The sequence below is a fragment of the Pseudopipra pipra genome, chromosome 12 (assembly GCF_036250125.1).
Source record: "Pseudopipra pipra isolate bDixPip1 chromosome 12, bDixPip1.hap1, whole genome shotgun sequence".
Taxonomy (NCBI): domain Eukaryota; kingdom Metazoa; phylum Chordata; class Aves; order Passeriformes; family Pipridae; genus Pseudopipra; species Pseudopipra pipra.
The window spans coordinates 7,585,373-7,599,033 of record NC_087560.1 but is presented as its reverse complement, the minus strand read 5'-3'; the positions used below and the strand labels follow the sequence as shown (position 1 = coordinate 7,599,033).

Here is a 13,661-nt window from a genome sequence, read left to right as displayed (position 1 = left end):
AAGGGCTGTTTCACTACTGGCAGGCATTTATAGCACATTCACTGAAGTAGTCCTCAGCTGAGCTAATGTAGGGCTGTTTTCAGCTCACTCTCACTTTGCATCTTGCTGTTTCAGTTTGTTCTGTGTTAGGAGTATTTAGGCTGCACAGCTGTTATACACATAGAGATATTATGGAAGACAATTCCTTGTGTGGTATTCAAAATCTATGTGAAGTTGTGAGCATATCACATTTAGATAAGTGATTGCAAGAGAAAAATAAGAGTTTACTAAATGCCTATTAATGTTTGAATTGGTAAAGAATCTGTCAAGGTTTTAAATTTATACAGTTGGGAAATATCTGTGGTTCAGAATGCCTAGTGGGATTTTCTTGGTTAGGTTTCTTTTAACTCCATAGTCCTTGGACATTAGGCCTGTTAGGTAGCAATTAGGTTGTTGAAGGTTTTTTTGATGAAAACTCATGAAACTTCAAAAAAAACCCACAAACCCAAACCAACAAAACACACTAATTCCAAATTATTAAAATATTCAAATGCCTTGTAACTTGACCTGTGGCAGATGTAAGATTTTTCTATATAGCCCACTCAATTATTTTTAAATGCCCATTCCTTTGTTCCAGATCTGGTTTGAATACAAAGATCAGGTATATGAAGCCACTAGTATGTAACCTGAAGAAAAGTTTACCATGGTGCTACTTTGTAAGCAAGGCATAGATTTTGCTCCTAAAATGACAGCATGTAACTTTTGAAATGTGAGTTAGGAGGTGGGAGATAAAGGTGAGCAGGGAGCTGATGATTCCCACCAGCCTTGCGTAGGAAGCCTTCCTGCACAGGTCTGATGGCAAGTGTTCAGGCTGGGAAAAGTGGCCAAAGTTCCTTTACTTCTCATGAATATTGTGTGAAAATGAAATTAGATCTGGTGAGGAAATAAATTTCAGCTGGGCATGTGCTTTACCTTCCCAGCTGGTATATCTACACACTACCTTATAGCCACGTCTACACAAACCTGCACAAATGGAAGCATTCAGTGAGGATTTTGTCATTTAATAGTGTTTTTGCAAACTCCTCTTCCTTCTTCCTGTTAATGTCAGGTGCCATAATGAGTTTCCTTACATCCCCATTAATGTTTCTGAATTTTCAGCTTTAATGAAAAAGAGACTATTGCCATCTGTGTAGTGAGCACTGAGGCAAAAATTGAGAGAGGGTATAAAATACACAACAGCAAACCTTGTGGGGTAAACCTGCAAGATGTTTCAGGGTCTGTTTTGACTCTCAGTCTCATGTATTTTTGAAGTTTATGTGCTCATAAGCACTGGGATTCCAGTTTTTACAGTAACCTCTTTGTTTTTATGCTCTTCTGTCAATCTATAGAGTCTGAATAATTAAGAAAGGTATTTCATAAGCTAAAAAACACCAAAGGGATTCTGCTTTGGTGTATTTGGCCATGTGTCTGAACTTTTTTGGATGCCAGAGACTGCCCATGCACTGATCAGAGACTATGTGTTGGACCTACCTGTTTGTTAAACCATTGAGTGTCATCTTCTCAAACTTGCCATTACCCACCTTCCAAGTACTTGACTCACTCACTGCATGAAGTATTGCTGAGTATTTTCTCTTTCTATTGATAAATGAACATTACCTGTGACATTTGCCTACAAGGCTTTAAAGGATGAGAACAGCATTGTGCCTGGACTGGAGTGTGTTGAAATGACAACAGGCAGTCTGTCCTCTTTCACTTTTCCATTGTGCTGGGATGTGGCCAGACAGCACAGTGCTGGGAAATCTTTTGGATGGGTTGTCAGTGAAGCCACAGGGGCTTCAGTGGTGTCCAGGAGATGTGCTGTAGTGGTGCCTGGGATCACTCACCTCCCTGTCCAGCACTGCTCCAGTCCTGCACCAGGGACCACAGCCCAGAGAGAACCAGGGGCAGGAGTTGAGCGTGGGCTCAGTGTGTGTTGCTGTAGTGTGTGCCTGTGGATTCTTGGTTAAAACAGGTGCCTTTAACATTGTGACACTGCTGCAGGTTTGAGAGTCGTGTCTAAGTGCTTGCACTGGGGATGTGTTTGGGAGACTCCGTGAAAGGCACCCTCTTGTACTTGATCCTAGGCCGCTTTCCAAGCCCTTCATTGAAAAGCTGAGCCGTTTGAACACAGGCTAAATGTTAATTTGCTCCAGCTCTAATTTTTGATAAATACTTGGGCAGTGCAGCATCAGGAAACCTTGACTTTTCTTGATCATGTCTTAGAACCAAATTTACTATAGATTAGACATTCTGGTAAGCTTTTTTCCTTTGGTATGAACCTGCCAAACTTAAAAATTATAACATTTAAATAACATGATTTTATGCATTCATATCTAACAATTTCTTGCTAGCTGCACAAACCATAATTTAAATCATAATTTTTCTAGCCTCTGTAATTGACTCTTGTACAAATATTTGTTTTAAAGCCTGCCTGGAATACTGCACAGTTCAGTCAAAGTTGTTTATCATATGGTATGAGATTCTCATTTTCTGGAAAGAAAATGCTGAGTCTGGTTTAATATGAGCAGCATGATTCATCCTACTACTTATAATTTTGCACGCTAGGTATTTTATTTGCTTGGTGCTCGATAGTTGTGAGAGGCAAATTGCTTCAGCAGAAAAATGTCAACTTTTTTCCTCCCTTTGTTACAGCAGAGCTGCCATTTTTCAAGCAAACTATTCTTGACCAGAATACCTGTAGTTATCAAGATGATAATCTTGCAGAGATGTCGTTCCAAGAGGTTCAAACTTCCTCTTCCTCCCTGCTTACATAAGATGCACTTTTTAAATGAACAGCGAACATACTTTAGTTTTTCCTCTTACAAAATGGCATTTAGGGGGTTTTGGTAGTAAGAGAGAAAATTGGAAAAAGCAAAGCAAGTCCTGTTCTAGAAGTGCAATTGCAATAGTGTGGAGCTATTTATCACTGAAATGGGAATGTGTAAGAAGGGCTACTTTTTCTTCTTATGAGGACTGGATAACACACACATTGTTTAGAAAAGGGAATGCCTAGTTGGGTAAGATAGCATTCATTTACAAATAGGTAGATATCATGATTTATTAATGCTTACCTTTGGATAAGGCTCTCAGTGGTGTTACAGGGTGTTTCTGAGTTCTACCTGTGTCATAATTAGGGCAGGCACATGCATTTGGTGTTTTCTATTATGCATATACTTGATCACTCTCTGATACTTGGCTTTGTTCAGCAAGCTTGTATTCAAGATTTTTTAAAAAGTGTTGGTTGATAAACTTCCAAGCTCTACTGGAGAACTTTCACAGTGAGTTTTAATATCCAAACGTCCCACTTTGGTGGCATATCTAACAAATAAGCACTAAGTAGTTTTCTTGGGATTGACAAATCCATTGCTAATGTCTTGTGACCTCAGACAGCAATATCAGAAGTCAACCACTCTGCAGGAGTGTTCTATATGTGCTACCTACAGGCAAAGATTGCATATATGGCAGAAGAGAAAGGTGTATTTTACTGTCTTGACCGCTTGTATTGTTTGATTTTTTGTACTGATCTGTACACGAGACAAAAAGGTTTCTAAGGATTTCGGGGTGAGTGTCAAGAGCTGAATGATTCAGCTCTTGGTGTGAGTTTCCTTGTTCTGAATTGGTTTTGTTTACTTTTCATGTGGTTGTATTTTACTGCTCAGTATATTTGTGGCCTAAGGTGGGTACCAGCTAAGTGTTGGTTTCATGTAAAAAGGAGAGATGTCTAAAAGTGTCTGTGCTGTTGCTCATTGATCATGGAAATGAAAATGGACACTTTTTATTTAAACATACTGAATAGGCATATTTTATAGTATCTGACTGGTTATTTAGGAATTTAATTAGGTAAGTATGTAATCTCTTCCTGTAGTGGTCTTGGAGTGTGTTAAACACAGATATATAAAAACCTGCTTTTATTCATGAGACTTAATGTTTGTAAATTTACTATGATGCTGATGGATTTTCCCAATTGCATATACAAGGACAACTGATGCAGATATCTAGCAGATTGTAAAAATAACCTCATTTCAAATGTCTTTCTTTTATAGGAAAAACCTCAGACAGAGGTCCATTTCCATTGTATGGGAGAGATACAGGCTTACCAGGCTGTCAGGTAAGTACAGGGATGATTGAAAGCAAATGCAATAAGCTGAACTAAAATTTAGTTTAAGCTACCAAACGTAATAAAGAGGAATGTATTCCACAGTTTGCAGAATAAATTTTCTGTGTTCTGTGTGGTCAGATTGCAGATTGCCTTGTACTTACATACACCCACTTAGAGGAGATACTTCTGCAAGTAGCTCAGGTTTGGAGTAAAAGGGGAGTTGTTACAGGTCTGAACATACTGAGTTTGATTGAACAATTAGGTGTAACAATTAGTGCGTAACGTTGTATTGTTTTGTCATTTTGATGATGTGATTTTTAATTAGAAAAACTTTCTTTTTGTGTCTCTAAATCTTCATTTTAGAGTGACAATTTCTTCCATGTTATTTCTAATGAGCCACACTAAGAATATTCTGCTCATTGTTTAAAAGTCTGTTTTGAATGTACAGGAAGTTTGACTGTTTAAAAGTATAATTAACATTTGATTACATTCAGTGTCTGTTGATAAAGATTTAAATAACTAATATATTATGTTTATAGTTCTAAGAAATTAATTTGTGCTTATTTTTTCAAAGAGGAATCCTCTTTTAATTTTACAAAGCAGACTATTGGCTTTGAACTGATATTTTCTGGAATATCTCTCTTCTAGAGGATAAAACGTAGCATAGGAGTTAGACATCTTGGTTTTTAGTCTTTTAACTAAAGACTTTTAACTTTTAACTTTTTTAGTCTTTTTTTAAAAGACTTTTTTAGTCTTTTAACTTTTAGTTTGGGAAGTGGGAATGGGCAGCACCATGTGGCAGTGCTTCCTCTATTGAGAAAGGATTGTTCTCACAGTCTTTACTGGTTCTCTGCAACACAGATGTGGCAAACAAAGACCTATTTGTACCTCCTGGGTGAGCTTTCAGGAATGTTCTCCCAGAATGCAGTCATACCTCTTCACCTTAATCATGGGCTTCACACTAGTGCCAGTCTAGACAGTAAAACATTGTATTAGTGTTATTACAATTGTTCAAATAACTCTGGATGTGCTGTACCTAAGTATAATAACTTAAACTTGACATTAGTTTTGAAGCAAATTAATTTCCACATTACTCTTTCATTAAGTTAATGCTTTGTATTGGAAAATGGGTTAATTTTGTATAAGATTCTGTTTTGCTTTGTGGTAAAAAGAAATTTCCTGGATCTTTCTGACAATATTGTGATTTTTTTGCTGTATGGTATTTACTTTTTTCCCCTAACAAATACCCAGTCTCTGATACCTGTTTGAATCATGGTGATCTAAAATTTCCCAATACCTTTTTATGGTAATGCTGGCTGGCTTGTCATTCCTCACCCTGTATTTTTCAGTTTACAGGTTCCACGTACGAAAATGTATTCACTTTTTTAACACATTGCTTCTACCATCTCGAAATTTGTGAGTCCAATTTTGAATTCCAGGCTTGCACTGCATTTGGAGATCCTTATGGGTTATTTGTTTTGTGAATTTAGTAAATGTAGTCTTCATTTTTCATCCAACTCACTAATTAAGAGGTGGAATGATGCCCAAAACAGACGCCTGCAAAGTCTCAGTTAATACATTCACCCACTGCTGATCATGAACTCTTAGCTGTTTTTTAATCAGCTATGCTCTGTATTCAACACTAGTTTTAGTTGTCCTTGATTCCTTAGTTCACCTGTGAAATGCAAAAGTAGTAAAAGCCATATTAAAACATCTCTTATGCAATGGAGAAGGAAATGAGATTGGTTTTACATAGTTTATTCCAGCTGAATCTGAATCACTTCTTCATTATCTTCTGACATTTGCAGTCTATTTTTTCCAGTATTCTTCAAAAAAAAGGAAATTTAAATTGTTGAGGAATGACAAGCCACTGCTTTTCTTTCTCTCTCAAACCAGCCAATCCTACTCTTTTTTAGCCTCTGCACTCTCTCCAAACCATGGGTTTTTCAAAGACAGTGGCTGAGGTTTCTGAAATGGCAAGAATGGCAAGAGCCAGTTGGTCTTCTGAGTATATCTTCTGGGTACAGATTAATTGAAAATACCTACCTTCTCCAAATACTCTTAAACTTGTCCTTCTTCTGCCATAGTTCTTATATATGTCACTGGTGTAAATGATTTTAATAACCTGGTGCGAGTGAGTGATGAGTTTTAATTTTTACTTCCTGTTAAGTTTACAGAGGGCTGGAATGAAAATTTTCAAGACCACTGTAAACTGCAATGTTTAAGAGTCTTAGTATCACTTCTCACCTTTTACTGAAAATAATCTAAGCAGTGATTGGTAGGGACTGTTGGCTACCTACAGGCTTTATATTTAGGCTGTAGGAGTTGAAGTGTGATTGATTTTCAGTGTAACTTAAGAATCTGAGCAACTTAGGTAATGAACTGTGATTCAGATATAACATTTAGTCACAAGAATGTAAATGTGGCTAATTTATGAATATTTGTCTAACAGAAGTGCAGATTTTCAGGTTTTCTTCCTGTCAGGTGTTTAAAGCAAGCCAAAAAGGAGCATCTAAGAGTATATAGACTAAGTGGATGGATAAGATGACAAATTGAGGCTTATTGAGATGACTATCGAAAACTTTTGCCTGGATAGTGAAATGACAGCTCTTAGATGAAATATAAAAACTCTGTTTTGCTGTCAGAATGAAATGCAATGCTACATGGCTTGACACAAAGTCTCTATTTGTGTCTTTGAGTTGGAGGGAGCCTGGTGGTTTGTGATTTTTGTGGGGGATTCCACAATTGCTGTTGGCCTTGTAATTGCAGATTTGGGAAGGACATCTTTCCACAAATCTTAAATCAGGTAAAGATTAAACTTTCAGAAAGCTTCTTGTAATAAGAGATTTTCTTCACATTTGTGCCATCTAGTACTGAAAGCTGTTGCTTATGTAAAGGAAACAAGATTAGACTTCAGATATTGAATGCACGACTCCCATTTCCAGTGTCATCAAAAGGTACCCAGCTGTCCCTGCTCGTGGCTCTGACAGGTCTGAGCTCGAAGAAAGCCAGGAATCTGCACTATTTCCAAACTGAAATGGAGATAAATGTGCAGTACATGTGTAGCTGTTACACTAATTCTTCTAATTGTTTCTGTGGGTCTTCACAGAGGCGAACTTTATCCCCAGGAGCCCGTGAGGGCCCTGGATAATTGGTGGAGAGAGGGGGGGCTGCTCCTTCAGCCTCCCAGTGCCTGTTCCTGTGTGCCTGGCACAGTCTCTCCCCACTGGCATCTCTGGGCTCAAGACAGTAAATTGTTGGTGACTATCCCCTTAACATCCTATTTTCATTCTAAACAATCATGCATGAAAAATAGACATTATGGATTTTCTGCCATGTGGAGATAGCACATTTACCCTTCCTTCATAATAATTTCAAGTCTGCATGCTGTCCCGTGTGTGGGAAAGGAGATAGAATCAACTACTAAATGTAATGGATGCTGGGCAAGAACTTCAGAGGCATTCAGCACTTTTGATTTAAAGTGTAGTCTTTCTACAAAGAGACATATCTTTATTTATTTTTCTAACTCACTGTCTCTATGTTCTGCATGATGGTGGGACACAGGAAAAGTTACAAAATTCACGTAGAAAAAACTTTGATGGTAAATCTGTAATAGACTTGAATGCTGTAGGGAGCTATGGATTTCACTTAGACTATGCACAATTATATATATATAATACTGTATAAAATATTTACTACTCTATAGTACATGATATATAGACATATTCCATGGAATATATAGTACTACACAGAGAGCATATGAAGAATCTATATGATAATCTGTACACTACATATATTTTATTTAGTGGCAGATAGATTTTTAACTCATTTCTGCTGCTATTGTTATGTAAGTTTTGTGTATATTGGTAATAACTAAGGCTCCTTCAGAATCTTGATTTTTTTAGATGAAAAAGAAATCCAGTAGAAAGATGGCCCATCCATATTTCCAGTAATATTGCTGTACCATTTTTCCTTCACTAGCCATCAACTCTGCTGTTGCCCTGAAGTTAATGGGAGGTGACTCATTTAGCAACATATTATTACATCCCTGCAATATGATGTAATGCACATCAGGCATTATTAAATTAGCCTGAATTTTGCAGTATGACAGTAAGATTTTATGCACATTAGCACCACACTTAGTGCTCCTTATGGGAATATACTTCAAGTAAACATACTAAGACATGATTTCAGACAGCTTTTCAGACTTTACCAATTTCTCTTTTCTTCACAATTTAATGTGGAATTTTAAAAGTTTGTATCTTGTCTGCAAATTTGGTATTAAAGAATAAAATTATAGCATGAACAACTGTATTTATTGGTTGTTACATCCTTCACAGACTAAAAAGTTTGGGGATGTTTTTGTGGAAAAAAAAATGTTTCTTAACAAACACTTTAAAAACTTTTGAAATAAACCCCAAAAATGCCTTTAGCACCAATTTCTTGGGCAATTTAACAAATGATCACTTTAGCAAAAGAAATGTTTGCAAGTGTATGTTACTTTGCCTTTGCATAGTCAGTAATTTGCCTCTTTAAAATTTAAAGAGACTTTAGAGCAGTTTGAGCAGAATTCAAATCTGCAATGTTGGGGCAAGTGTTATCTCAGAGTACACTCTCTAACAGCCATCTCACAGGCTAAGGAAGTGCAATAAGAGTACAATTCCAGAAGCTGGAGCTGTCTAGGGAGAAGAGAAAACCTTGCTCATATTGTGCATGGGCAAAAATGGCAACTTTTTTTTTATGTTACTGGTAGGATGTTGAGGATTAGTCAAGCAAAAGTGAAAATATCTATAGTAGGATCTAGATACCAGCTTAATACATAGAGAAGAATTAATAGAACTGAACAGCACCAACCTAAAAGTATTTTTAATATGCTCATAAACTATGTAATTGTAAGACACTTACAGAGTGTAATGGAGAAGATTACCTGATTTTAATTTTTTAGTAAAGGATCAGGTAAGAGCTGGAAGAATAAGCATAGAGACAAAAAGGTGAGTGTTAGGAGGTGAGAGCGTATAAAAATGTATGTGGGAAGCAGAAATGAGATTTGCTGACAAAAATGGCCAAGTCAAGAACAGTATGAAAAATGTAATTGGAAATACAAGTTTTGTAAGAACAAAAAACTTGGAAGTGACAAGAGTGGAAGAAATGAATGATTGTGACTAGTGGGGCACAGTGGTGTTTTAGTGGTATCTGACAGCAGAGATGTTACTTGGAATGTAAGAGTCAGAGTAGAAAAAGGTATTTGTAGCACATTGTATTTTAAAATGTGACTGTTCTTTAAATGGGTTTGAAAGCATCCAAATAAGTCTTTCTGCAGGTGCAGCCCCCAATAGCTGCATTCTCTGCAGTTGCTCCAAGGATGTTTGCTAAAGTTTCTATTTAACAGAGTCTATTAAACAGCAACAAGGAAGCTCTTCCTCCTCACTGCAGGTGTGTGTTTGAAGATGCTTTAGATGGATCTTTCCAATGAGGCAGAAAATTGTATGAGATTCTGGACCTTTCCTCTCTGTGGGGCCTCAGAAAGATGACAAGCAGTGGCACCAGTTACTTTTCTTCCTCACATAGTTTTAGCAACAGTTTAGAGAACATAATGTCTATTTAAATCTGAGCAATACTGAGTTATGGAAGTATAAAAAATTTTAAGGCTTTTACATGTGTGTGGGTTTTAATAGCAATATAACTTTAAAACTGACAAACTGACTTTATTTGGTAAATTTTCTCTTTTTAATCTCCTCTTCTCTGACACTTTTGATATCAGGTGTCTCCCCAAAGCAGATTTTTACAGCTGAGCTCTCAATCTCTAAGAAATGCAGCTGCCGAAGGAAAGGCTGACAGAATGTTAACTGAAGCAGTGACTCTGGATTCTGCCAGCTGATACCATCTTAAAAGACTGGGATGGGGAGAGGGATATATAGTTTAAGGGCAGATGGAACGCCAGAACTTCAGTTTGTTTTGCTTCATTTTACTTCTCGTGTAGAATCAAGCAATATTAACTTCCTCTTGATCATGATTTATTAGAAATGAATTACTTATTGTGCTATTGGGAAAATATCTCCTGTCTCTCAGCAGATAAGGAGCCTGCAGAACCTTTTTAGAAAGTAAAAATGTGCTGGGCACAGGCTAGATTTCTTTTTTTCGGTATCAAGCTGGAGGTGACCACCTGAAGTTAATCAGGGAAGACATTCCCCCCGGACTGGAGCGGGTAGCAGGTGTTAGGAATTCGTTCTAGTTGGAGGAGGGATGCTATTTATAAAGGGGGAGCAGTTCTGCAAGGAATCATTTTGAATGTCTTACCAGACAAACTGCTTCTTGTCTTTGCCCTTCTTTCTCACGCTGTTTAGGTTTGGCAAATTTTCTTGCCACCTTTATTTTTTGATTGTGTTTAGTTGTGTTTAAGGTTATGAATATCCTGTAAATCAGTATATGGTATCTTGCACACTGCTGCCTGAGGAAGTAAAAAGCATGTTACACCATGGAGTGCAGATATAATTTCTGTGGTGAATTACTGTTTGTGTCCAGCTAATCTGGCTGCCTCAGAGCTGGGTGCTTCTCAATTACAAATTTGTGGTATTAGTGGAGGATGGGGAAAATATTAGCTCAGTTCTGTCCTCCCAGCCATGCCTGTCTGTCTGAATGAGCTGGATTGCCCTTTGGATTTTCTTTAAGTGTTTATTCCTTTTGTCTGTAACTACTCTAGTATGTTAAGCCCCCATTTACCTTCCTCTCTTACTTCATAGGCGATGAAGTCCCTTCCTAAACTTCACATCTGCACAGATAACTGCTCTCAAAAAGAATACAGGCCAAGAGTAGAATTGGGAAGATGAGTGGTGTAGGCAACCTGCTACTTTGCTTACTGGGATGGGCTGGGGGAGACTCCAGTTTAGGCAGACAGTCAGGGATGGAAAGAACACAAGACCAATTTTGATTCCTCTTTTGTGGAGCTAAACCATCCAACTTGCTTTCATTTCAGTTGTGTTGTGGAGTGTTTTTCAGGATGCTAGTGTTCCTGATGGCACAGGTTTCTGAAAAGCAGGGAGAGAATGGCAACATTTATTAGGAGGATTCGATTCTAGCCTAAGATACTTCCTGGGTGTGTCTATCCATTTCTTAGCCCCCTGGTATTGAACTGAGCTCTCACTTGATCATATGTGAAAACATATGGACCCTGCATGTTAAGTCCTAACAATTATCTGGTTGCTATATTAATGAACCCTCATTATGTTACACATTTTCTGACTTGCTTAAGAGCAAGAGAGATTTTTCTCTTGGTTGTGTGGGAGAGATGTACAGCTCCCAGTACTGGATACATGAAACATTCTACCAATGGTCTGAAATATTTTTAAATCATTTTGCCGAAGATGCAGAGGGAGAAACAGATACAAGGATAATTCAAGTTTTAGAGTATCCTTTGTAGTCTGACTTCTGTAAATAAGATGTAGTGGGAAGTCTTTTATTATCATGTTGACTCCTCACGCTTATATCTTGAAATCATAGAGAAAAGCTGCGAGGCTGGTACCAAAAAAATTAAAAAGTAGATGAATAAGCCCTCAGCAGCTTCTCTTCTACATTTTGGAGTTCTCTGAAAACCTGCTTTTGTATCATCACAGTAAGGAAGCTGTTCAAATTACTGTTTTCATAATGTAGCGAGGAGATTCAAAGGCAAAGGGAGGGGTGGCTGACCTGTAATCACAATGCTTAGTAATGCCTTCCTCCAATTCAGGCAGCAAGGCGAAAATACCTTGCCCGGGGGGATGAACGGAGACAAGCTGAGCCAGCATAACCTCCGGGATTGGACACCAACAGCAGCAGGGGGCTGCTTTAGAAGCGTAAAACAGAATTTGTAGTCCTGCCAATAGGCACTATCAGTGCAGGGAAGCCAGTATTGCAGAAGAGAAGGAAGGGACTCTTCAAAATATGTGTGTTAATCAGGTGCTTTCAAGCCCTTTAGATGTAGAAAGAATAGAAAATGTTTCCTTCCCTTCGCATTTAATCTTTACTCTTCTGACTGCTTAAAAACCCCCATATATGTAATTCTGAATAAACTTCTTTCTTCTCTCTCCTCTGCCCCTGTGCTCAGTCCCAGTATATTTACATATAAACAGAATTTGCCATAGTAGCAGATTCTGCTTAGTACACACATGAATAAGCAGCTCATGGTGATCTGGAAAAGCTTTGGTGTAAGAAGGGAATATATTGATAACTTGATATTCATCAGCGTTAACAATAATCGGAAAGACAGTAAAACTAAATGTTATTTTGTTTGTGATGTTGCATCACTTCAGTATTTAGTACCCTAGGTAGCTGGTTTTTAATCCAGTGAGCTAGATTAGCCTGATTACACTGGCAGGATGCAGTTGATGGATGACTGTCATTATCTTCTCAAACCTGCATGATACTTTAGGTATAGGAGATGATAATTAAATTTTCGAGAGACTACATTGAGATTATAAGATCTAAGTATTTTTTTTTAAATGAGGAATATGTTTGCAATTATCAACATGTTGTTAGATGATCCTCTCCTGAGATGTTTTATTAGCAGCCCCTCATTTCCTTTAAATTGATCAAGAAAAAAAGCTCAAGTTATCATATAATACTTTAGATGTTGTTTTGGTTTTTCTGATTCTGATATTTTCCTCCTCCAGAAACAGTCCAAAAATGTATTTGATCAAATCTATTGGTAATGGCTTGAAGATGTACAGGTTAGCACAATATATTTAATGAAACCTTTTTTGAGACAAAACACTAGAGAGGATCATAATTAATGCCTCATTTTCTGCCAGTTGCTATTGATTACTCATTCAGAGTCCCTTTGTTCTCAAAATGGTAACACTGTATTTCACATTACTATTTGATGATATTCTCAGGATGAGATTCTTTAACAACATGCTGATAATTGCAAACATATCTCTAAAATTTAAATTTAAAATGAATTTACATCATATGTCAGTGTTTTTCCAAATCCAGCTTCTATTTTGTAGTGCATATTCATTACAGTTTCCAAAGATTGGAGACTTGAGTAAAGTGAAATGCAACACTTTATATCTTAGTTATATTTTTGGCTTAAGCTGCATGACGTGGAACTCGAGTGAATGGTATTTTTGCAGCCCAAACCTCTGTGCTGTACGAGGATCTCACAGAGCAATTACTTGTGAATGTTTTAATTTTGTGCTAGATTTTCCTTTGGAAACACAGTAGCAAAATGTACAACTTAGCTGTGCGATTTTGCAAGTTTAGCAGAGTTTGACTTTTCCATTTCGTTACATTCTTTTAAATTGTCTTATGCAAATTTTCCTGTAAGGCAATTAGAGACACATTATATCTGTGCTCTAAGTCATCCAAACAGCTCCCTGAGTGAAAGGACATGGACATGAAACTTGTGCTCTACCCAGGGCACCATTTCAAGTTTACAGTAAGGCCAGGAATGCACTTGCCATCTGCTCTGTGTGGTTCTGAGGAACACAGAAATGCCCAGTGAGTTTGTCCGTGGCTGTGGTGGGATAATGGAGGGATCTGGTTGAGATGGGTGGTGTTGCATTGCATT

The 13,661-nt window shown here is 37.5% G+C and overlaps 1 protein-coding gene across 6 annotated transcripts in view; it reads left to right on the top strand.

Moving 5' to 3' along the window:
- TCF12 (transcription factor 12) overlaps nt 1-13,661 on the top strand; it is a 159,944-nt gene that overhangs the window by 86,558 nt on the left and 59,725 nt on the right. For all 6 annotated transcript variants that reach the window (XM_064668220.1, XM_064668224.1, XM_064668225.1 and 3 more), the window contains one exon: nt 4,062-4,126. In XM_064668220.1, coding sequence (XP_064524290.1) covers nt 4,062-4,126 — 65 coding nt within the window. The remainder of the gene's footprint in view (nt 1-4,061; nt 4,127-13,661) is intronic.